We start from the raw sequence: 25,148 nt of genomic DNA, 5'->3' as shown, positions 1-25,148 counted from the left end.
GCAGGCATGCTTTGTCTAGGCCTCCCTGCCTATAACCTATCTCCCCTTCACCTCCTAGGTTAGCCGGGCTGCTATCTTCTTCCTTCTCCCCCCAAAAGCAAAGAAGTCCAATAAAGAGTGGTAACATTTATTAGGAAGGAGAAATTTCAATTAGAACCCCATATTACACACACAGGAAACAAACTATTTAACTATAGTTTCTAAAGAAGATGGAGAGTAGGCAGAGGGCCCTAGATCACAGGGGATAGGCAGCTTCAGCTGGACAAGAGGGGTTATGGGTTTGGGGTGAATAAAGCCACTGCTCACCACCCTTCCAGGGAAATTTAGTGGCTAAATGCTGCTACTCCAGCCCCAACCCCAAAGCCAGCAACTAGTAGAATGTTGTCTTGTTTTTCTAGAAGACACCTGGGTTGTGCCAATGGTAGGAGGAGAGGAAAAGTGTCTTGCTATCTCTTGCTGCTCCTTCGTGTTTCTTTGCCGTTACTGATGGGATTGCTGGAGGGGCCAGGAGGGCCAGCTGGTGTGTGGTTGGGCTGGCTTCGAGTGATTCTGGTGCTGGGGGGGTGGGAGGGAGGGTGAGGGGGGTGTGGGCCACCACCAGGACCTGGTGGGGTGCTTAGTCCATTCCCGTTCTGGTTCTCAGAAGCTAGTTGTAGGGTAAGGAGAAGAAACACAGAATCAGAGTTAAGCAAGACTGGAGTTCATTCCCATAGTCTACCTCCATGCCCCAGAAAGCACCAATCTTTACACTGTAGTACATACACATTAATGTCAACTGGACCAAGTGAAAGTATGAATGAGGCCCAGAGAAGTCTTGCTCATTATAGAAGTCTCTACATGAACCCTGGTATGATATTTTTCTTATTCAGCTCTGTATCATTGAGTCAGACCTAGAATTAGCTGTTAGTTTAAGGCATGAGGACCTCTGAGAAAAATGATGCTTGATTAAGAGTGACTGTGTAACTAAAGAAGCATGAGAAGGGGAAGGGCCTTAAGTTTCCATGCTAAAATGTAAGTAGGGGACTGAATGTATAGTTCAGTATTTGAGAACTTGCCTAGCATGCATGAGGCTCTGGATTTGATCTCCAGCACCACACACACAAAAAAAAAAATCAGTGAGGAGGAGCTTTAAAAAACAAATCTAAAAAGAACATATTAAAAAGTGGTGTGTGTATCAAATTGATGTTCATTTTAGAATATATAAACATAATATTATTACACATAATATTATTCTCTCAAAGATATCACAGTTTTGTGTGAATTTTGTTTGTTTATTTATTGTAGTGCTAGGGTTGAACCCAGTACCTCACACACTAGACAAGTGCTCCACCACTAAGCTAGATCCTCAGCCTCTCCCAACCCTGAATATATTTTAAAAGTTTGACTAGAACCAGCCAGGTGTGTGAGATGAATTTTGGGTTCCTGTAACCATGTATATTATTCTCATTGTACTTTCTACAGTGTAGTATAATCATTGTCTGTGTCTGTCTCCTACATAGACTACATGCTCCTAAAGGAAGGTGCTGTGCTTTATTCCTGAGCAGAGAAGGTGCTCTATAAATGCTTGTTAAATGAAGGCAGAGATCCATCTCTTCCATACATAGGACACTGCAGACCCTAAAAGTGTAGAAGTTATAAGCTAGTGGTTTTTAAACATATCCATTCTGAACCCTACTGCTGCACCAGACTAAAATATCTGTAGAACTAAAGAATAATGTCCTTTCTTAAATTAACAGAAAAAGGTGAATGTATAGAAGTCAATATTAAGTTTTTATGCCATACACTTTTTTTGTCTGTGTGGTAGTGGGAGTTGAACCCAGGACCTGGTGTAAGCTTGGTAAATGCTCTATCACTGAGCTATATCCCCAACCCTTTTAAAAATTTTATTTTGAGACAGGTCTTGTGAAGATGCCCAGGCTCGCCTCAAATTTGTGATCCTCCTTCCTCAGTGGCCCAAGTAGCAGGGATTACTGGCATGTGCTACTGCACCTGCTGTCATATATATATATATATATATATATTTTTTTTTTTTTTTTTTTTTTTTTTTTTGTAGGTTTTGTTTTGGGGGGGTTTGGTACCAGGGATTGAACCCAGGGGCACTTAACAATTAAGCCACATTCCCCACCCTTTTTAATATTCTATTTTATCTATCTATCTATCTATCTATCTATCTATCTATCTATCTATCTATGTATTTTGCGGTGCTGGGGATTGAACCCAGGGCCTTGTGCTTGCGAGGCAGGCACTCTACCAACTGAGCTATATCCCCAGCCCTTAATATTTTATTTTGAGACGAAGTCTCGCTAAGTTGCTTAGGGCCTTGCTAAATTGCTATGGCTAGTTTTGAGCTCTCCATCTTCCTGCCTCCCCCTCTCAAGTCAGGTACTGGGATTTTAACCCAGGAATGCTTTATTATTGAGTTACATCCCCAGTCCTAATTATTTATTTACTGGTGCCAGGTATTTGAACCCAGGGGCATTCAAACACTGAACATATCCCCAACCTCTTTTTTATTTATATTTTGAGACAGGGTCTGGCTAAGTTGATTAGGGCCTTGCTAAGTTGCTGAGGCTGGCCTCCAACTTGCAACCATCCTGCCTTAGTCTCCTGAATTGCTGGGATTATAGGCTTGTGTCATCATACCCAGCTGTCACACATTTTTTTATTAAACTTTTGGTTTTTTTAAACTTTTTTTATTAAACTTTTAACAGATGACAAAGTGAATAAACATGTGGCAAATGAATTTTAGAGGCAAACAGGCTTAGATGTACCTTATTTTAAAAAATTATATATATATATATCCAGGTGTGGGGGCACACACCTGTAATCCAGTGACTTGGGAGGCTGAGGCAGAAGGATTGAAAGTTCAAGGCCAGCCTCAGCAATATAGCCAAGCCCTAAGCAATTAGTGAGACCCCGTCTCAAAATAAAAAATAAAAAGGGTTGGGAATGTGACTAAGTGGTTAAGCATCCCTGGTTTCAATTTTTGGCACCAAAACAAAAACAAACAACCACAGAAATTTATTTTGGGTACTGGGATTGAACCCAGGGCCTTGCCCATGCTAGGTGAGTACGCACTACTGAGCTACATACCCACTTCTTTTTAAAATTTTATTTTGAGACAGGGTCCTGAGAAGTTGTCCAGGTTGACCTTGAATTTGGGATCCTCCTGCCTTAGCCTCTCAAGTAGCTGGGATTACTGGTGTGTAACACCATGCCCAGATTAAAAATATTTTTGTATGTGATGGAGTCTTGGATACCTGAAAATATATAAGAGTCATATTTCCTTTCTTTTTCTTTTTTTCAGTGCTGGAGGTTGAACCCGGACTTTGTCACTGAGCTACACCCCTAACTTTAACAGTCATATTTACTGTTGGAAACTCAAATGCTAACTCTTGTGCAGGAATTAAATATTGTCTAGGCTGGGAAACTTAGCAAGATCCTGTCTCAAAATAAAATAAAAAGGGCTGGGGATGTAGCTCAGTGGTAGACAACCCGTGTGTTCAATCCCTAGTGTTGCAAACAAAAAAATGTGAATTTGTGGTTGTATTATTTAGGGTTCTCCACAAAGCCAGAACCAATATAAGATATATACAGTTGTATATCTCATGACATTTCAGTCAGCAATCGACCACATCTATGACAATGGTCCTATAAGATTATAATGAAGTTGAAAAATATCTATGGCTTAATGACACTGTAGCCATGGTAATGCAGCATAATACATCACTAACATGTTTGTTGTGATTTGGTATAAAAAAATCTGCTGAGCTGTCTGTAGAGCACATACAATTATGTACAGCACATAATTCTTGATAATGTTAATAAATGACTACATTACTGGTTTATGTATTTACTATACTGTACTTTTTATCATTATTTTAGAGTATTCTCCTTCTACTTAGAAAAAAATAGTTAATCATAAAACAGTCTCAGGCAGGTCCTTCAGTAGATCATCTAGAAGAAGGCATTGTCATATGAGATGATACTCTCTGTGTTTTATTCCTCTGAAGACCTTCCAGTGGGACAAGGTGTAGAGGCAAAGACAGTGATATTGATCCACCCTATGATGTTCACACAATGATGTGGGAATGTGTCCCTATCAAGTGATGCATGGCCACATATATTTATATTTAACTGTACATATTATATACATAAGTTACAATTGTTACAAAGAATCTATAAAAATATTTTAAGGCTATGTACGTGAGCCTGTTTGCCCCTAATATTTACTTGCCACATGTGGAGAAAATGTTCTCCCTTTTGAGTGGTAGTAGCAAAAGGGTACTCCAGTTCTACAAGTGACTGAAACACATTTCCAAATCTTTTCACCACAGGGACTTGCAAAAGGCATGAAAAATGAGATTACAAGGCTGGGTATGGTGGCAACACCCGTAATCCCAGTGACTCAGGAGGCTGAGGTAGGAAGATCACAAGTTTGAGGCCAGCCTGAGCAAGTCATCAAGACCCTGTCTCAAGATAATAAAAAATAAAAAGGACCGGGGATGTAGCTCAGTGGTAGAGCATTTCTGAGTCAATCCCAGTACTAGAGGAAAAAAAAGGTGGGGGGAAGGTTACAAGAAGAATTGGGTGTAGGGGATACTGAAGAGAAGAGAGATTTAAAACAGGGATGAGGGAAGTGTGTCTTTCCAGGTTGGGGAGAAAGTATAGGAGCTAGAAGGGCCAGCTGATGAAAGGGAATGGATTTACCTGGAGAGGCAGGAGAGGGTCCAGTGGTAGCCTGGGGGGCTGCAGGACTGCTGTCGTTCTGCCCCTAAGGACACAGATTACATTCTCAGACCCTGCTCTTCATCGTGCTTTTTGACCTAATCCTCTTCCCTTCCCTAGCATCAAACCAGAGGACTCACCACTTTGTTGGGTGCCTGCTGGGTGCTGTACTCTGGGTTGGGCTCACTAAAGTTAGGAACCTCAGAATAAACCATACAGAACCTGCAGAGAGAAAGTAACCAAAGCCTTGGACCATCAACTGGGTCACTGGGTGGAGGCTGCAGAAAAGTCCAGATACAGGGTATGAACTGCACACCCTCATTCTGCTTCCTTTGAAACCTTAACTGCCTCCCCTTGGCCTGCTGCTTCTTTATCCCAATTTCCCAAACAGCACTTACTCTCCAATCTTCTGCAAATCACCCCCTCGGCCAGTATACAGTGTCAGACAACCTTTGAACACCGAAGCATACCTGTGCAGCAAAGAAAGCAGGATTCATAGTCTTCATAGGAATTATAGGAACTTTTACCCCTCCTGTCTTGACTATTTTTGCCCGGGGAATAGCCAGGAATTCCCAACTGCCTTACCCTTTGGTAAGCCTGATAATGTCTCCAGGCTGGATCAAGTTGCCCACGTCGTCCCAGACGGAGATATTGATGCTGCCTGTTTTGTCTGCCACTTTGCAGGTCCGAACCTCGTGCCCGTCCTTTGTTTTGGTCACTCGGCCTGAAGGGTACAGACAAATGGGGGTGGTAAGATGGTCAAACAAATGGGGCAGTGGTGGTCAAAGGGATGAGATCTGGATATTGGTGAGGTGAGGTAAAAGGCATACAAACAAAGCAAAGCCCAAATCCCTGGTCCTGGAGGTGGGTGGGTGTTCGTAGTGGAGAAGCCAGCACCATGGAGAGGGCTGAGTGGAAAGAGGCCCGCGTGGTACTGGACACACTGCTCTGGCAAGAGTTCTATCTACACTACCCTACTGCAACTCCCTGTGTCAGGACCTGAGATGGGGACTGAGTGATGCCGTGGGGCGCACCCTGCTGTCCGGGGAGCAAGTTAACACAGGCCATGTCCTCCCCCTCCCTCCCACACCCCACCGCCCCAGCATAGCCACCTGTCTCCAGCACAATGAAGATAAGGTTCAGATTCTTGAGCCCGGGCTTGATATCCTTCACGAAGGTCTCCGTCGTCATGCTGCCCAAGACTCAGCACCCCACTGGAACAAGGGACGAAGGCTCGACGCTTGGAGCTTTTGCCCCCATGCTCCACTTCTCAAAGGCCTACCTACTATACCAAGCTTGAATCAAACAGCTCTAATTCCTTCTGGGTTAGAAGCGAACTTTTCTGGGGGCCTCGAACTTCAAGCTCAGAACCTTGGAGGTAGGGGGAGGGTGTCTCTGGATAGAATACTTAGGGGCTGGAAGGCCCCTAGTCGGGGATGCTCTTCCAGTCTCACGCCCCAAAGTGGGGGAGCCGATGGAAGGTTAGGAAACCCGGTGCAGGGTCAGGGAATGGAATCTTACTCACCAAACCTTCCCGAACCCTCATCTGGGCAACGCGGGATTCAGCTCGTCCCCTCCCCCACTCACTGCCCACTACCCACCCAGCCAGGAGGCCGGACGTGCACGCCGCCGAGCCGCCCGCAGGGGGAGCCACAAGCCTCGCTGCCGCCGGATGCTGCCTGACGGAACGTGGGAGTGTGGACATTTCCGGAAGCCTCCCCGGGCTGACCTCCTTGGGCCAATCAGCACCACTAGGGTGCGTCCCGCGCCTGGCTGCTAACCCCCGCCCAGCCAATCGGGCTCGAGATTCGCGCGCCGCGACCCGGGAGGATTTCAGGAATTAAAGGAGCCTGGGAGATGATTTGATCAGCAGTGGACAAAGTAGACCACCAGGGGGCGTTTCAGACCCCAATTTTCTTTTACTTGGCGAGGAGAATGTATTTAATAGGCTCTTTTAAGATTTTTTTCCTTAGAAAAGGATCAAGGGCATTAGAATCCAGTGGACAAAAGTTTGAATCCCAACTTAGTGCTTCAGTTTTCTCGACAATTCTTAAATATGCAATTCCATTAAAATGAAAAAACGGAAGTTATACAAAAAGCCAAGCCTAGGATACAGCAGGCACTTACAAATATACCAGTTTCCTCTTTTCCCCCTGCTCCAGCCTTCACCTTTATTCCTGATTTGGGGTCTTCTTTTTCCTTCTTTCTTCTTTTTTTGTACTGAGGATTGAACCCAGGGGCCCGCTACCACAGCTACATCCACAGATACATCCCCAGACCTTTTTATTTTTTGAGACAGGGTCTTACTAAGTTGCTCAGACTGGCCTTGTACTTGTGATCCTCCTACCTCTGCCTCTTGAGGCTAGGATCACAGGCGTGTGCCACCAGGCCCTGCAGAGTCTTCATCTTTAATGCACTAGCCAGTTTTGTCAGGACTTCTAGGGCTCTTGGGATACACACCAGAGACTTACAATAGGCAGCCTCATCCCCCTTTGGAAGAAACGGAACCCAGGGCATAAAGAGTAACATTTGCATTAGTCCTCATTAGTTCACAAGGCACCTCTTCCTATTACCTAATCTCACTGGATGAGAGTTCCCGGAGGACAATGAGACCTGTAGGATTGTCAAGGAAGGCTAGCTAGCTCTGTACTATTGTATAAACCAATTACATAAACATACACTAATGTGCATTACCATTTGCTTAGCGAATATCCATAACGAATACTATTTAATACCAGATTAGCCTAAGAAGTAAAATTGTAATGCCTTGGCTAATTAAATTAATCCCTTATCTTCGCATAGTGTGCTTTAAGCTCCCCTATAACTTCCCTCGGAGTCAAGGTTCTCTCCCTCTCATATTCCCAACCACAGTGCTGCAAACTAAGGAAATTAAACTACGGCCTAGGAAGAGGAATGTCGTCTCTCCCTTCTCCCCGCTTAGTGTTTCAGGGTATTCTAGGAGTATTTGGTAAGCCATCGTGAACAGGGCAGGAGAATGGCTGGGAGAGGCAGTCCATCAGTTGAGCATCCTATATCAAAGCTTTTCGGGGAGACACTCCCCACTCCAGCACCGCCTTGTTAACTGCAGTATACATTCCCATGATTATGAGTCACAGGTTCGGTAGGCTCGGGGATGCTGACCACAGCTCTGGAAACTGAGAGGGGCCTGGAGGATGGCAGATGACACTGAAAGCCAGCCGCCTCGCGACGATCTCGCGCCACTCCGCATCAGCTCTAGGACACAAGAGACTTGCGCCCCTACGAGGCGAAGTGTCGCCTTCCTGGGGCAGTCAACCTCAGACTAGCTCCGGACTTGCACACGGTGAAGAACGTAGAGTCGTTCCTCCCAAAAGGCTATAGAGCCCAAGCTGGGACCACAAGGACTTCCGGTCTAGAGCGGAGGTCTGGCTAGCTTCAGTAGTTTCTCGTTGGCTTCTCATGGCTTCTAGTCGCGTCCGAGTTAAACAAAGAGGCGGGGCTTGGTGACGAGCTTCCTCCGGGTTGCGTAGCAGCAGTAGGCGGGGTAAAGATCCGTCTGAGACAGCGACGAGTGGTCGGAACCTTCTTTCCCCATCTTCCCCTTCCCCTTCCCTTCTCGGGAAAGGCTGGGACACGGCACCCGGGTTATCTCGTGGCCGCTGCGGCCTCAACTCCTGGCAGGCCGGGGTACGGAGAGTCCAGACCGCGTCCAGGGCGGTGCGTACTGCGCCTGCGCGAGTTTCCCCCTAAATCGGGTGTGGGAGGGTAGGGGGCGAGGTCCCAGGGGTATTGGGGCGAGTGTTCTAGATACTGGGGTTCCGAAGGAGTGGTGGAGTAAAAATGAAAAATGAAGGATGGGGGCAGCTTTAGGGAAGAGTTGGGTGGTGCGAATGGGCTCTGGAGGTTGTGTTGCTGGGGGAGGCTCACTGGAGTAGGGGAGCCTTGAGAAGTGAGGGATGGGGATCTGAACCAGCCGGAGGACAGGGAAGAGAGGACCCGGGGAGAACAGCGTGGTGTTTAAATGGGCAATGATTGACGGACTTGGAGGGGAGGAGGGGAGCATCCCGGGGTCCAGCCTCAGCAGGGGCGGTGGAACCTGAACCTCCGCCCTCAAAGCGCAATAGCTTGGCTCCTCTCCCATGCCTTGTCTTTGGCAGCCTTGTCTCTTTCATTCCTTTGCAGCTCCTTTTCCTCTTCCAGCCTTCCGCGAAGGAATCTCACATTCCTTACATCCTTGCCCTTGGTTTGCAGCCTGGCCCTCTCGCACGCTTCACACACCCTCTTCACACACCATAAAGCCTGATCCAATCTAGGACGTAGGGATGTTGAGGAGTGGGGAACTAGGGGCCAGAGAAGAGGCCAAAAGCCAAGAGGTGTGAAAGCCTTTTTTTTTTTTTTTTTTGGCCTGGGTGATTGACAGCCACCTTCCTCATTAAGAAATATTTCCTCTGACAGCAAATGTGGCTATTACTGAGGCCACCGTTCTTGGGCACTGATCTGTGCAAGTCTTATTTCTTCCTATACAATGGTTTTAGAGTCGGACAATGCTGATGGTGTTGCAGGCTGCTAGTTTTCCAGCAGATAGGAATGGGGTGGGCTAAAGGTAGGGAATATGAGTGACAAAAGTGTTATTTACTCTGTGTGTCCAGTTGACCCTGTGGCCTGGCTAGTTCCCAGTAAATGAAAAGAAGGAACAAGTTTTTCCAAACATTTTCTCTGGCACTCTCTATAAATCTATTTTGTCATCCTGTTTCTACAAATAATGTCTTAACTGAGGATAGCAATATCAACTATATTTTCATATATATTATCTCATTTGATTTATAGGACAGTATATAAGATAGATAGGGCAGGTATCATTTTCTGTACTTGATAGTTGAGGAAACTGAAAACTACAGAAGTGTTAGTTTATTCAAAGTTGTCCACTTGATTGATCCATAACTAGGACCAGAATCCAAATCTTCTGAGTCCTGGTCTTCCTCTCAGTTGAAAAACTCTGTTTTGTTCTAGCCAGAAGGGCATCAGCAATTTAGGGAGGCCTAAGCAATTTAGCAAGACCCTGTCTCAAAAAAGAAAAAGAGCTGGGGATGTGGCTCAGTGGTAAAGTGCCCCTGGGTTCAGTCCCAAGTACAAAAAGAAAAGAAAAGAAGAAAAAGAAAAGCACAAGTCACGCTGTGTCTGGTGAGCATGGAACACTATTGAGTATATGTACTAGACTCAGGAAATGAAGTAGTAGGGCTGGGGTTGTGGCTCAGTGGTAAGAACACTTGCCTGGCCTGTGTGAGGTCCTGGGTTGGATCCTCAGCACCGCATAAAAATATAATAATAATAAAATAAAGGAAAGAGAGGGAGAGAGAGAGATGAAGTGCTCTTTGTATTATGTTTTAAAGTCATCATTATCCTATTTTATCCTAACACAGCCCTTAATTTTTAATAGACACATACTTGTGAGGAAAAAGTTTGAATAGTTGCTATTCCTCTGTAAATAGTTGAACAGAGCTTATAACCACCTTTCATTTGAAGCTTTTTCTTTTCTGTTTGGGTACATCCTTGTGAAGATGAGAGTCTGGTCACCCTAACTTTACTGCTCTCTAGCTTTCCAAGTTGCCCACCCTGGGAATAATTTCCTCATTGCCTATTTTATTTTATTTAAAGGCCGATCTCCTCAGGAATATTTCCTGACCTGGGAAGTAGAATCATATATGTACCAACATTCTTGAGCATCCCTGTATGAAGTAGTATTTTCCATTTAGAGGGTAGAACCAGAATTATTTGTACATGAAATAATTTATGTGAAAGCATTTTAAAACATTAAAGCATCATACTGATTATGTTGGGTATTATGGATCTATGTATTGTGTAATCACAGACTTGGAATCATTAACATTATTTCTAGTTAGATGTGCTGAATAAAATAATCCTCTTTCTTTTTTATTACCAACTGCTCTTGTCTTTCCTATCCTTTTCCTTTCCCAGTTAATGTTTGAATCTATTGGACCATATGTGTGATTCCTTAGCTAATGATCTCTATTTTTTAAGGGTAGTCCTTTATGCATTGCACTGAAACCTATAGTCCTTAAAAGAGTTGTCTCATCCTTCCCAGCTAACCCTTGGCCAGATCCAAGTCAATCCAGTCTCACTGCCAGTGGAGGTAGTTCCTCTGACTCACCTTTCTCTTCCTTGTTCCTATTAATAGAGTGCTCCTGATTGTGACATCTGATTATGACATTACATCCATCCCTTGGTGATGGAGTTTGTCACTAGGAAAGAAGACTCAGTTGGAAAATAGCCAACAAGATGGGTTACTTGGAGCATCTCCTGAGTGGCACTGAGTGGAGGCATCAGGGGGTTGGAGCCTTGTGAACAGGGAACCTGCCCCCCAACACTGGAAAGGTAAGGAGCCTTGATTTGAAATTCCATTCTAGGCTTGACCCCCATTCTTTTTTTTTTGGTGGTGCTGGGGATTGAACCCAGGGCCCTGTGCATGCAAGGCAAGCACTGTACCAACTGAGCTGTATCCCCAGCCCTATGCTTCACTTCTTTTCTCTGCCAGTTGGGGTTCGTTTTGCTCTTAAAAACCTGATTCCTAGCTGGGACAGTGGCACATGCCTGTAATCCTAGTGGCTTGGGAGACGGAGGCAGGAGGATCTTGAGTTCAAAGCCCGCCTTAGCAAAAGCAGGTGGTAAGCAACTCAGTGAGACCCTGTCTCTAAATAAAATACAAAATAAGACTGGGGATGTGGCTCAGTGGTCGAGTGTCCCTGAATTCAATCCCTGGTACCCAAAAAACAAACAAACAACCTGATTCCTAAAACTTCTTTCTTTTCTTCTTCTTTTTTTGTTTTTAATATATATATATATATATAGTTTAGTTGTTAATGGACCTTTATTTTATTTATTTGTATGCAGTGCCGAGAATCGAACCCAGTGCCTCATGCATGCTAGGCAAGTACTCTACCACTGAGCTACAACCCTAGCCCTAAAACTTCTTTCTATAGGATACTTTCTGGGATTTATTTTGCAGGGTGGGTATTGAACCCAGGGGTGCTTTACCACTGATCTTCATCATCAGACCTTTTTATTTTTTATTTTGAGACAGGGTCTCACAAAGTTGCTTAGGGCCTCGCTAAATTGCGAGGCTGGCCTCGAACTTGGAATTTTCCTTCATCAGCCTACCAAGTTGCTGGGATTACAGGTGTGAACCACCACTCCTGGCCACTATCCTTGATTGGCCCACACCATCCTGTTCTTTTTTGAATATGTATGTCTCATGTTAACTTTTACTTGTTAAATGCTTAGTAAGTTTTATGTCTTTCATATGCTTTTTTTCCCCCAGTACTATGGATTGAACCCAGGGCCTCATGCATGCTGGGCAAGCACATTCTACCACTAAGCTACATCCCTAGTTCTTTTTATTTTTTATTTTGAGACAGGGTCTCACTGAGTTGCTTAGGGTCTTGCTAAGTTACTGAGACTGGCCTCAAATTTGTGATCCTCTTGCCTCAACCTCCCAAATAGCTGGGATTACAGGTGTGCACTACCACACCTGGCTCAGCTTGGTGAATTTTAATGTAATTGACCTCATTTTTATTTTACTTTGGTCTTTTGGAGCCTAGTGCAGGAGTTTAGTCTAAAGCAGTGGCAACCTATAATTTTTATTTAACATTCCCCTACAGTGGTGAGAGCACAACCAATATTTAGGGCATTAGCACTACTCTCAGTTCAGGATTCTGAATTCTTAACTTTTCTTTTTTCTAGACCTATCCATTTAGAGATAGGGAGATAATGAAATGTTTTAGGGACACCTGTGAGATCTTTCATGAGATAATTGCTTATCTAGGTTAATTTTCACAACTTGCTAAGGATAACTCCTTGTTTTAAAACTGGCATTTTGCAGAAATGTATAGTAGATCTAAAATATCCTCCCAGCAAGATGGGCATGATGGCACATACCTGTAATCTCGTGGCTCAGGAGGCTGAGGCGGGAGGATTGCAAGTTCGAGAGACCAACCTCTGTAACTTAGTGAGGCCCTAAGCAATTTAGCAAGACCTTCTCTCAAAATAAAATACAAAAAAGGGCTGGGGATATGGCTTAGTGGTTAAGTGGTTAAGCACCCCTGGGTTCAATTCTTAGTACCAAAAAAAATTTAGATACTGGAAATACACACACACACACATATACATATATATATATATATATATATTTTTTTTTTTTTAAACAAAAATATGGCTCCAGCATCTAGGTTTTCAAAAAATGTTTACACATTTAAAAAAAATTCATTTTTAAGTTTGTTTTTATAAAAATAGGGCTATCATACATATACCATTTTAGCAACTTGCGTTTTTCATTTGGGGAGGCAGGTAAGCACGTTGGTTAAAAGGCTTCATTCTGAGCCAGTCTGCCTGGTTTGAATCTGACTTTACACCAGTTAGCTGTATGATTTTGGATGGGCTTTTTTTTTTTTTTTAAATATTAGTTGTTGATGAACCTTTATTTATTTATGTGTGGTGCTGAGAATCAAACCTAGTGCCTCACACATGCTAGGCAAGTGCTGTACCACTGAGCCACAATCCCAGCCCCCTTGGATGGGCTTTTAACCTTTGTATCTGTGTTGGTCATCTGTAAAATATGAATGATTATATTATGAACCTCATAGACTTGTTGTAAGGATTAGATGAGCTAATATTCCAAAAATGTTTAAGATGGTGCCAAACACATAGTAATGTTCAATAAATGTTGTCTTCTTTATTATTTAATAGTATATATAAAACGTGATCATTCCAATTTTGATCTTAAGTACCGCAAAACAACGAAAAAATATGATCATTGTAGGAGAAGTAGGAAAAACTAAGAGCAAAACTGTGAATGAAATTAAAAGTACTAACAATCTTTATTTAAAAACAGCTTTCGTAATAGATACCCTTCAAGATGCTTTCAAATATAAACGTGGCCGTGTGTGGTGGTACATGCCTCCAATCGCAGCAACTGGAGAGGCTTAAGGCTAAAGAATCACAAGTTCAGGATCAGCCTCAGCAACTTAGCAAGACTCTGTCTCAAAATAAAAAAGTGCTAGGATGTAACTCAGTGGTAAAAATGTCCCTGGGCTCAATCCCTGGTTACCACCCCCCTGTTAAAAAAAAAAAAAAGAAAAAGAAAATATAACTACACAGAAATATATATTTTTATCTTTTACAAAAATAGCACAATGGCATATATTAAATCTGTAAATAATTGCATAAACAACAAATGTTAAGGAAATAATGTTATTGATAAGAGATAATTATATCTAAGTCATATCGATGCTACATGATATTCCATTTTATGGATTTAAGAAATTCTCTATATTTATGGTATTTCTGATTTTTTTGCTACTATACACAATGTTCAGATAGACAACTAGATTGAGTTCTTTTGTACCCTTGGGTAATTATTTCCTTAAGATAAGTTTCTCTAGGTAGAATTGCTAGGTAAAAGAGTATATACTTTTTAGGATATTTACTAAGTTTATGTTATGTTTCAATTGTATCAACTTTTTCTTGCAAGAGTACTTTTTTTCCTAGGCCTTGCTATAGTATATGACATGTTACATGTGTGTTTGTTATTTGCCACACAACATATATAGCACGTGACACATTATTTTGTACACATTCTTTGTCTTAACTTAATACCTTTCCTTCATAATTTTATATAATTATAGATTTATTTGGATAGTGAAAACATACACACACAAATCTTTTCCAAGGGTACAAAGAAATAGAAAAATTAAAATATCCCTCTTATCCCTATACCTTAGTCCCACTCCTCAGCAGCAAACGCTGTTGGTAATTTCCTATGCATCCTTCTGGAGAGTTCCAAGCACACATAAGCATATTCACATAATTTTATAGTTTTCTGTATGCATGGAGGCATACTTTACATGCATCATTTATTTTTGCAGTGACCTCATAATATTTTTTTAAATAATTTTTAGTTGTTGATGGACCTTTTTATTTATTTATATGCAGTGCCGAGAATCAAACCCAGTGCCTCATGTGTGCCAGGTAAGCGCTCTGCCATTGAGCCACAACCCCAGCCCAACCTCATAACTTTGATATGCACAGTTTTCTATCTGGTGCATTAAAAGCACAAATTATTATTATTGTAGTTTTTGGTACTAGGGCACTTTACCACTGAGCTACATCTGCAGCCTTTTTTGTTTGTTTGTTTTTTTGGTACTGGGGATTGAACCCAGGGCGCTTAACCACTAAGGCACATCCCCAGCCCTTCCTATGTTTTATTTTGAGACAGGGGCTTGCTAAGCTGCTTAGGGTCTTGCTAAATTGCCGAGGTTGGCTTTGAACTTGTGATCCTCCTGCCTTAGTCTCCCAACTCTCTGGCATCACAGGTGTACACCACCATGTCTGGCTAAAGGTACAAATGATATATTTTTTCCCCCCTGATTAGCTTTTTTCTTTTTTGGCACTGTGGATTGAATGCAGGGCCTCTTGCATCTTGTATGCTTGGCAAACACTCTACCACTGAGCTACATTCCTAGCACCTCTTTGACTTCTATGAGCCTCTTTTCTCCAGGATTTTCTTCTATTTTTAGCCAGCCGTTTTTAGCATTTTCCCCCCTTTCTTCTAATTTCTTTTTTGCAGGCTCCTTTTAAATGTCATGGTCAGTATTCTCATGCACTCTTGGTAGTAGAGTAAATTGAAAAGGCCTTTTCAACAATTCTGCCTCTAGTATCTGGCCTAGGAGAGTTTTGTTTATGTGCTAAAAAGTAAACAAAAACAAACAAATCGTGTTATAAGAGTGTTAACTGCAACGTGGTTGTTTCGAGGGGAAATTGTCAACCAAGCACATTTCCAGTCATGTGGGGAATGGTAAAATACATTATAATCGAGGTTTAGACTGGTAGATTAGACATTTTTAACCTCTAGAATATGAACTCTGAGAACAGGGAACTATGTCTGTCTCATTCATACATGGCTCTATGAATAGCAAAGAAGGACAGTTGAAAGCATGAACATATACAGGCACTAGATAGGGAGAAGAGAGAAGAGAAGTTCATAGTTACATTGTTTGACTCCTTTAAAATTAAACAACAAGCTGGACACAGTGGTATACACTCGTAATCACAGGGACTCAGGAGGCTGAGGCAGGAGTATCAAAGCCAGCCTGGGCAATTTGGTAAGACCCTGTCTTAAAATAAGAATAAAAAGGGCTAACAGTGAATCCCCCTGGGTTCATTCTTAGAACCTAAATAAATAAATGAGAAAAATACCTTTACATGTTACTTGTGAAGGAAAAATAAAAAATAAAGAATCAGTATCTTCGATTCTATATTCACACCTACCCTCATTTTCTGTTTTCATATACTTCTCTGTGTGGCTTCTCAAAATTCATTTCAGCTATCAACTTCAGGAATTCTACTTGGAATCTCAATCTCTTTGTCCAAAATTGAGATCATTATCTTTCTTCCCGCTCCTGAAATTCTCATTTTGGTGACTAAAAGTTTGCCACCATACATCTGTTATTCCAGTGATTTGGGAAACTGAGACAGGAGAATCGAAAGTTTGAGGCCAGCCTCAGCAATTTAATGAGAACCCTGTCTTCCTATAAGGAAGAAAAAGGACTGGGGATGTAGTTCAGTGGTAAAGACCCCCAGTTCAATTCCCAGTACTCCCCCCCCAGAAGGGGGGGGGCAGTTGTGCTTTACGCATGGCAGAATCCAGGACTCCACTGAATATTATGAGAATTATGAATATGATTTCTATCACTGCTTTTTTATTTTATGTCAGCCTCTTATTTGTGTGTGTGTGTGTGTGTGTGTGTGGTGCTGAGGATTCAACCCAGGGCCTGCTCACATGGTAGATATGTGCTCTACCATTGAGCTATATCACCAGCCCTCAGTTTCATTCTTATAAGCAAGTTTTGCTTACTAATGGCAGAGATGGCCCCCAGCTACTCTGGGTGGCTCATCCTGTCAGCTGTGATCCCAGGGGAAGGGGTTTCTTGATAGCTCCAGTAAAAGTTCTAGACAACAGTCTCACCATCCTGATTTGGGCCACATGTCCTTTGGAACCATGGTATGATTCCTATAAGAAAATTGTGGTGCTATTTACGAAAGTGGGATACTAGATAGGCAAAATAAATAGGAGTTCATTATATCCTCACTACTGTGAAGCTCCCAGTTAAAGCAACATTTAAACAAATATTTAGCTGGGCATAGTGGGATATGCCTGTAATCTAGTCCCAGCAACTTGGGAGTCTGAGGCAGGAGGATCACAAATTTGAGGCCAGTCTAGGTAACTTAGCCAAGACCCTGACTCAAAATGAAAAGAAAAAGAGCTGGGATGTAGCTTAGCAGTAAAGAACCTCTGGATTCAATCCCCAGTACCAAAACAAAACAAAGCAAAACAGAAAACACCAGTTTATTGATTTGTTTTATGTAAGTAATTGGGCTTCATTACTACATTGGATATAGAAAGGAACATGAGTACCTACTCTAAAGGAATTTTTAATCAATGAGCATCCCTTATGCAAAATGCTTGGGACCAGAATTTCTGCATTTTTGGATTTAATTGGATTTTTGAATTTTTTTTTTTTTATGTACAATGAGACATCTTGGGGATGGGACCCAAGTCTCAACATGAATTAGTTTTTGTTTTATATACACATATCCTGAACCTAATTTTATATAATATCTTTTTTCCCCCCTGTACTGGGGATTGAACCCAGAGGTGCTCTACCACCCAGCCCTTTTTGTTTTTTTATTTTGAAACAGGGTCTTGCTAAGTTGCCCAACCTGTCTTTGAACTTCAAATCTTTCTAGTTCCTGAGTTGCTGGGATTACAAGCATGTACCACGATAGTTGGCATGACTCATTATATATATCTTTAGTGTACCTGCGTTTTGACTGTGTCCTATCACATGGGTAGGTATGGAATTTTCCATTTATAGTACTCAAAAAGTGTTTTCTAAAAAAAAAAAAAAAAAAAAAAAAAAAAAGTGTTTTCTTGGAGCATTTCAGACTTCAGGTTATGGTGGCTCAACAGTTTATACTTAGGAAAGATTTGTAGCTTGCCCTATGCTACACAGCTAATCTGTAGGACTAAGCATGTGAATCCAGTTGGTTTTGACTTACTACAGTGCTATACGTATTCTTGAATTTGACCTGTCAAGGCCTCTCTTCACTCCACCTCTACCTTTTTTTTTTGGTGCTGGAGATTGAAAGCAGGACCTTGCTCATGCTAGGCAAGTACTCTATCACAGAGCTCTACACCAACCCTTAAATTAAATGTTTTGAGTCAGCTTTTATTTTTTCCCCTCAAATTACTAGCATTTATTAGACTTTTTTTTTTTTTTTTTTTCCCACGCAAGAGATTTTATTAAGTGGACAGGCAGAGTGTCTGCCCACAGGGTGAGAGAGAGAGAGAGAGAATGAATGAGAGAGTGAGTGAGGAAGAGAGAGAGCTAAACTTTTAATATTTGTTGGATAAATGAATTAATCTTGGCAATGAGTTCATTTTCACCACATTTTGGTAGATTTTCTGAACTAGCTCTTTTTCCTCTCTTGTTTCTTCCAGGATCTGGGTTTCAGTGATGAGACATGGGGTATGATGTAACCCGTTTCCAGGGGGATGTTGACGAAGACCTTATCTGTCCTATTTGCAGTGGAGTATTGGAGGAGCCAGTACAGGTGAGTTGGGCCCATGGTGAGGTTAGTAGGGCAAGAGGTGGCTATGGAACTAATAGAAAAGGTTCCTGAGGAATGGAATCCATGGGGAAATCACTATGTTCTACTCCCTATTCTCAAGAAGGAGAATATAGGTTTGATACAGAGGAGCCTTCCAGAGTCTCTCCAGAGGTGGATGCCACAGATCCCCCTGGTTCAGATTTTCTTGTAAGGTTGCTCTAAGATCTTTCTACTGTAAAATAGTTGCTTGTTGTTTCTTCTTTTTTTATTTTGTGATATTGAGGATTGAATCTAGGTCCTTGCATATGCTAGGCAAGTGCTCCACACTGGTCTACAATCCCCAGCCTTTATTTTATTTTAGGCAGGGTCTCGTTAAGTTGCTGAAGCTGGCCTTGAATTTATGATCCTTCTGCTTAAGCCTCTTGAGTAGTTGAGATTACAGGTGTGCGCCTCTGTACCCAATGGCTTGTTTCTTCTGACAGTGGCTTCATTGCTGCCTCTTGTTTGCAGAACTCTGACTAGATCCATCTTCCTTACCATGCTTGATTTTCTGAACTCCTGATAAGTTCTCTCTGGATTTTTTTTTTTTTTTAATTTTTTTTTAGTTGTCAATGAACCTTTATTTAATTAATTCATTTATTTGTATGTGGTGCTGAGAATTGAACCCAGTGCCTCACACATACCAGGCAAGTGCTTTACCACTGAGCCACAACCCCAGCCCCCCTCTCTGGATTTTGATGATTTAGTGTTCCTGATAATCAACTACTCTGTCTATAGGCCTCTATTACTAACTAACACATAGGAAGTGGGAACCATATTTACTGATGTTTTCTTCCTGGGATCTATTGAAGAGATCAGCTTTCAGTGCAGCTATGCACTCTGCAATTTGACATGAAAACTGTCAGCATCAGTAGGTTATTTTTCTGCCAGCTTTGCTGAATCAAAGTCACTTGTATCTTCTTGGGGCAAGTTTGAGGAGAAGCTTAGGATTACTAGTCAAATACAATGAGTAAGGTGATTCCTTAAGTGCATTCATTCATGGAATGTCATCCTACATGATCCTTATTACCCTCATTCTGTAAATACAAATTAATCCTCTGCCACTCCCAACCAACTAGAGATAATCCCCTTTTCCAAACATGGACACCAGTCAGTGAGGTCTCATTTGCTTCTTATGTAACTCCCAGGGACTCTTCCTTGAACCTTTGAGTTAATCATTTTTCTCCAGTTTCCAACACTCAAAGCAGCACATATTATTGAGTTGAATAAAATTCAGACTACATTCCAATAGCAGCCAGCCCTTGACCTATCCTTTTTCTAGGTCTTTGCAGCCTACTGCCATTAGAGCACATTGGATGGGTGTGGAATGAGCTATCCTTATAGTGTCGAGAGGTCATGGGGTGTGTCGGATTCCCTCGCCACTCTGACAGGGCCTTGTTTGTTTTCTGGTAGTGTCATCTGAAGCAAGTCACTTGTGAAGAGGTGAGTGGTAGTCAGAAGCCACCCATCCACTTCCATAGTTTACATGCTGAGGAACAGGGGAGGCAACCTTCGTGATACCAGGCATGTTGAAGGCCCCTGTGAAGGATGCTGACTTTGCCATGCCATATTTTGTTTTTTACAGTACTGAGGATTGAAACCAGGTGTGCTTTCCTACTGAGCTATATCTCCCCACCCTTTTAATTTTTTATTTTTAGCCAGGGTCTCTCCAAGTTGCCTAGGTTGGTCTGTAGCTGTGATCCTCCTACCTCAGCCTCCTGAGTCAGTAGAATTATAGGCATGTGCCACTGCACCCAGCTGTTTTTTTGTTTTTATTTTAATATTAGAACCCAGGATCTTGTACATGCTAAGCATAACCCACCACTGAGTTATACTCTCAGCTCTTTTTTTATTTTTGGAATAGATAATACATTTATATTATTAATGTATTATAATTAATTGGTTAAGAAATCAAAATAGAGGCTGGGGTTGTGGTTCAGTGGTAGAGTACTTGCCTAGCAAGTGTGAGGCACTAGGTTCAATTCTCAGCACCACAGAAAAATAAATGAATAAAATAAAGGTCTCTCAATGTCTAAAAAAAAAATTTAAAAAAATCAAAATAGTATAAAAAGATGTCTGGGCATGGTGGTGCACGCCTATAATCTCAGCAACTCTGGGGGCTGAGGCAGGAGGATTCCAAGTTTGAGACCAGCTTCAGCAACTTAGGCCCTAAGTGACTTAGCAAGAACCTATCTCAAAATAAAACAACAACAACAAAAAAAGGGATGGAGATGTGGCTCAGTGGCTGAGTTTAATCCCTGATACCAAAAATAAAAAAAGAGAGATACACAGTGGGAACTCTCACTTCTGTCCCTGTCTCTGCCTACCTAGTCCCCCATAGATAACTATTTTTATTAGTTTATTTGATATCCCCCAATGAAAAGGCAGCTCATTCTGTACACTTCTATAGCAATGGTGGGTTTGGATTAGGATAGTCATTAAAGAGGTGATAGTTGCAATTCACAATAGCTAGATTATGGAATCAGTCCAGATGCCTATCAGTAGATGAATTGATCAAGAAAAAGTAGCGCATATATATATACAATGGAATTTTACTTAGCCATAAAGAGGAAGGAAATAATGGCATTTGCTGGTAAATGGGTGGAAATGGAGAACATCTTGCTAAGTGAAATAGGCCAGTCAGATAATCAAGGTTTGAATATTTTCTGTCATATATAGATAAAGCAAAATAAGAGAAAGAAGGCAGTGGGGAAGGAATCAGATATCATAAATCTATAGGGAAGATCAGAGGAGTAGAAGATAGAGAACAAGAGGGAGCAAGGAAGGATGGGAAAGGGAGAAAATATGGAATGAATTTTAAAAAAATACATAGGGCTGGGGTTGTGACTCAGTGGTAGAGCGCTTGCCTAGCATGTGTGAGGTACTAAGTTCGATTCTCAGCATCACATAAAAATAAATTTTAAAAAATGCATAAAAATAAATAAACAAGCAAACAAATAAATAAAGGAGCAAAAGGAAGACCAGTAGAGTAGAGGAGGAAGAAGGGGTAGGGGGAGGAGAGAAAAACAGGGGAATGGGAATTCTTGCATGTATGATTTTGTTAAAATGAACCCAGCTGCTATGTTGAACTACAGTACTCCAATTAAAAAAAAAAAAAGGCGAATAGTTGAACCAAGACCTGAATGATAAGGGGCTTTCATGATATGATCTAGAGAAAGGCCATTAATTTTAAACTTAGGATAGCAATAAAAGCAAAAGCTTCTAGCTGGGTATGATGACATATGTCTGTAATCCCAGGGACTTAGAAGGCTGTGGCAAGAGGATCACAAATTTGAGGCCAGCCTGAACACCTTACCAAGATCCCATCAAAATAAAAAATAAAAATAAGGGCCGGGTTTGTAACTCAGTAGCATAGCACCCCTGAGTTCAATCTCTAGTGTATCAGTGTCTCTCTGTTTCTCTCTTTCTCCACCTGAGACTCCTTCCTTCTCCCCATCTCCCTCTCCCTACCTGCCACTCTCACACACATGCACATACACATAAAGATCCAGGGGCAGAAATGAGCTATATGATCAAGGAATGGAAAGAAAGCCAAAATGGCCTGAACATTGCTGGGAATATGGCATAAGGTGAGAGATCAGAGGCATAGCCTCAGATCAGGCAGAGTTTTATAGATCCTAAGTAGGAGTTTAGATTTATCATAAATACAGTGCAAAACCATGGAAAAAAATTTTTTTTTTTTGTCATGCTGAGGATCAAACCTAGAGGCTCACACATGCTAGGCAAATGCTTTATTGTGGAGCCCCCATTGTAAATTGTTTTTTGTTGGGGGTACTGGGGATTGAACTCAGGGACACCCCACCATTGAGCCACAGCTGCAGCCCTATTTTATTTAGAGACAGAGTCTCACTGAGTTGCTTAGCACCTTGCTTTTGATTTGAACTCGAGATCCTCCGGCCTCAGCCTCCCAAGCCACTGGGATTACAAGTGGTGCCACCGTGGCTGGCCCCATTATAAATTTTTAAGCAAGGGAATGATATGGTCTGGTTTGCTTAGTCTGGCTGCTAAATGCAGAATGGATTATAAAGAGACAAGGTAACCAGGTGCAGTGGTTACCTTAAGTCCCAGTTACTGGGAAAGTTGCAAGTTCAGGGCCTGCTTGGGCAACACAGTGAGACCTGTCTCAAAATAAATTAAAGTCTTTGGGGAGGGTCAAGGGTAGGAGTAGAAAATCCAATTAGAAGACATATTCATAATTCACAGAAAACTGCAGCCCTGTTTAGGAGTCTAGATATGTCTGTTGGGAGTCATAGCAACTCCTAAGGTCAGCCCTCTTATATAAAATAACAGCTTGGGTCTACACAGAGAGGTCTCTTACTGCTCAATAGGAGCCCCAGATTTTCTTGTTCTGCTTTCTTATAATGATTTTTTACCAGTAAATCTTTTCTCCTTCTTCTCTATATCTGTAGTCAGAATCAAATTTCAAGATTCATATCAGGGCTGGGGAGACAGCTCAGCAGTAGAGTGCTTGCCTTGCATGCACAAGGCCCTGGGTTTTATCCCCAGCACCGCAAAAAAAAAAAAAAAAAAAAAAAAAGGATTCATATCAAATTTTGTCTTCTCCATAAATATCTGCTATGATTGATCTAGTCTAGAAAGCTCTCACCCTCCTCTGGACTTTTTTGTATATGCAATCCATTTGACAATAATTGCCTTATGTCATCTCCTATTGTCCTGCAATGTTATTATATATATATATATATATATATATATATATATATATTATTGTTATATAACTTTTTACTTGTTTGTCTTGTCTCACAACCTATTTTCTTTCTTCTTTTTTTTTGGGGGGGGAGGGGGTACCAGGGATTGAACCCAGCGATGCTTAACCACTGAGCCACATCCCCATCCCTTTTTTTGTTTTATTTTGAGACAGGGTCTCACTAAATTGCTGATGCTTCTGCCTCAGCTTCCCAAGTAGCTGGGCTTACAGGTGTGTGCCACCACACCCATCGACCCGTTTGTACTCTTGAGTATAGGAAATACAACTTAAGCCTGACCCCAAAATGCCTTGCCCACAGTAAATCTATAATTTGCTGTGACCCTAGGGACCTCTGGTTCTAGCAGCTTTTTAAAAAAATATTTTTAAAAAATGTTGATAGGCCTTTATTTTATTCATTTATTTATATGTGGTGCTGAAAATCAAACTCATGCTAGGCAAGCACTCTACCACTGAGCCACAACCCCAGTCTTTGAGCAGTTTTCTAAAGGCTTGATTGTTTTTGTAGTTATATCCAGGCTCTTAGCTCCTGCTAATTTCCTTGTGTCCCTCTTCCCCTGCTCTCCCTTCTTAGGCACCTCACTGCGAGCATGCTTTCTGCAATGCCTGCATCACCCAGTGGTTCTCTCAGCAGCAGACGTGTCCAGTGGACCGTAGCGTTGTGACGGTTGCCCACCTGCGCCCAGTACCTCGGATCATGCGGAACATGTTGTCAAAGCTGCAGATTGCCTGTGACAACGCTGTGTTTGGCTGTAGTGCTGTTGTCCGTCTTGACAACCTCATGTCTCACCTCAGTGATTGTGAGCACAACCCGAAGCGGCCTGTGACCTGTGAACAGGGCTGCGGGTGAGATTCCTTCCCTTCTGCCCCGTACTGATAAGGGCCTTCTCATTTCTGCTGCTGCCTCTGGATGCCTTGCCCATTTGCTGAGGAGGTTTTCTGTGCATGTAGGCATGGATCTACCTGACCTTCTTGGTTTCCTGCCCCAAATCTCATTTTCTTACTCCTTTCCAAGTACTATCTTTTTGTTCTTATTTTAATAAGAGGAGGACAGCAATTCAGCAATCTAGGTGATAACACTAAAAATTGATTTACTTTATTTTTCCCTTTCAGGCTCATACTGCTTTTTCTTCATCTGGCTGACTGCTCTAATTTCTAGGCTTCTCATATTTCCTCTTGCCCTATTTTTTCTTTCTTCGAGGTAGAAATATTTGATTAAATGCTGATAGCTGGGGCAGTGAATCTAGGACTTCTCAGAATAAATAAGTACATGTGATTGATAAAACACTCTTGTCTTGGCCATACCTTTCTTGCTCCCCTATACTCAATTTTAACAGGGTAGTCTAGCAGTGCACCTGGAAATACTCCTCCCAGTTTAGGAGGGCCATACTAAGTAGGACTGGCTGTTAAAAGCACAAGAAAATAATTTAATAAAAAAAGAGAAAGAAACGAAAGTTAAAAAAAAAAACAAACAAACAGCACTATAGATGAAAGAAGTTCAGATAAAATAGAGCAAAGAGGGGAGGAAGAAGTCTGGGTGAACAAAGTGAATGGAATAAACAAAGGAAGGCCTGAAATGAATGTTAGAAATTTGGGGTAGGAGATATTCCACTCATCAATTTTCTACCAGAGAGAGGTCATTTGCCCACATGACCCATTGAAAGGGTCTGTTTTGCTCTTTCCCCACCTTGAACTGCAGCCTGGAGATGCCCAAAGATGAGCTGCCAAACCACAACTGCATTAAGCACCTGCGCTCCGTGGTACAGCAGCAGCAGACGCGTATTGCAGAGCTGGAGAAGACATCAGCTGAACATAAACACCAGCTGTCGGAGCAGGTAGGACCCAGAGAACATGGGGTAGAACATGTACCTCATATGCAAATAATTGCATGCCTGTGGGTGACAGACACCACTGTGAACACATAGATCTGTGGTTGTGCTTGTGAGTCCTGCTGAGTTGGTACTTGGCTTCCCTT

At 42.0% G+C, this 25,148-nt stretch overlaps 2 protein-coding genes across 5 annotated transcripts in view; one reads left to right on the top strand and one right to left on the bottom strand.

Annotated features, from left to right (window-relative positions):
- Positions 1-113: 113 nt before the first annotated feature.
- Positions 114-6,469, bottom strand: NABP2 (nucleic acid binding protein 2). Of its 2 annotated transcripts, none has more exons than XM_079143260.1 (7): positions 6,330-6,469; positions 5,841-5,942; positions 5,314-5,452; positions 5,127-5,198; positions 4,869-4,950; positions 4,711-4,774; positions 114-646 (listed from the first exon to the last, which is right to left on the bottom strand). In XM_079143260.1, the coding sequence occupies exons 2-7, from the start codon at positions 5,917-5,919 to the stop codon at positions 447-449; spliced, it is 636 nt and encodes a 211-aa protein (XP_078999386.1). In that variant the 5' UTR covers positions 5,920-5,942; positions 6,330-6,469; the 3' UTR covers positions 114-446. The 2 variants fall into 2 exon arrangements, with proteins under 2 accessions (XP_078999386.1, XP_078999387.1); XM_079143261.1 differs by lacking the exon at positions 6,330-6,469 and adding an exon at positions 6,250-6,268.
- A 1,755-nt stretch (positions 6,470-8,224) lies between these two features.
- The window catches only part of RNF41 (ring finger protein 41), a 23,051-nt gene continuing 6,127 nt past the window's right edge, over positions 8,225-25,148 (top strand). The window contains exons 1-5 of one of the 3 annotated variants that reach the window (XM_079143249.1): positions 8,225-8,424; positions 10,904-11,100; positions 18,281-18,393; positions 23,748-24,019; positions 24,873-25,008. In XM_079143249.1, the coding sequence (XP_078999375.1) occupies positions 18,304-18,393; positions 23,748-24,019; positions 24,873-25,008 (498 nt within the window). In that variant the 5' untranslated portion in view covers positions 8,225-8,424; positions 10,904-11,100; positions 18,281-18,303. Of the gene's footprint in view, positions 8,425-10,903; positions 11,101-11,882; positions 11,903-18,278; positions 18,394-19,842; positions 20,034-23,747; positions 24,020-24,872; positions 25,009-25,148 lie in introns of those variants that run through there. The other 2 variants (XM_079143250.1, XM_079143251.1) reach the window with 2 other exon arrangements.

This window comes from Sciurus vulgaris (assembly GCF_902686455.1).
Source record: "Sciurus vulgaris genome assembly, chromosome: 5".
In the NCBI taxonomy this organism is placed as follows: Eukaryota; Metazoa; Chordata; class Mammalia; order Rodentia; family Sciuridae; genus Sciurus; species Sciurus vulgaris.
Note: the sequence above shows the minus strand (reverse complement) of the source record. Positions and strands in the feature narration are given on the sequence as shown.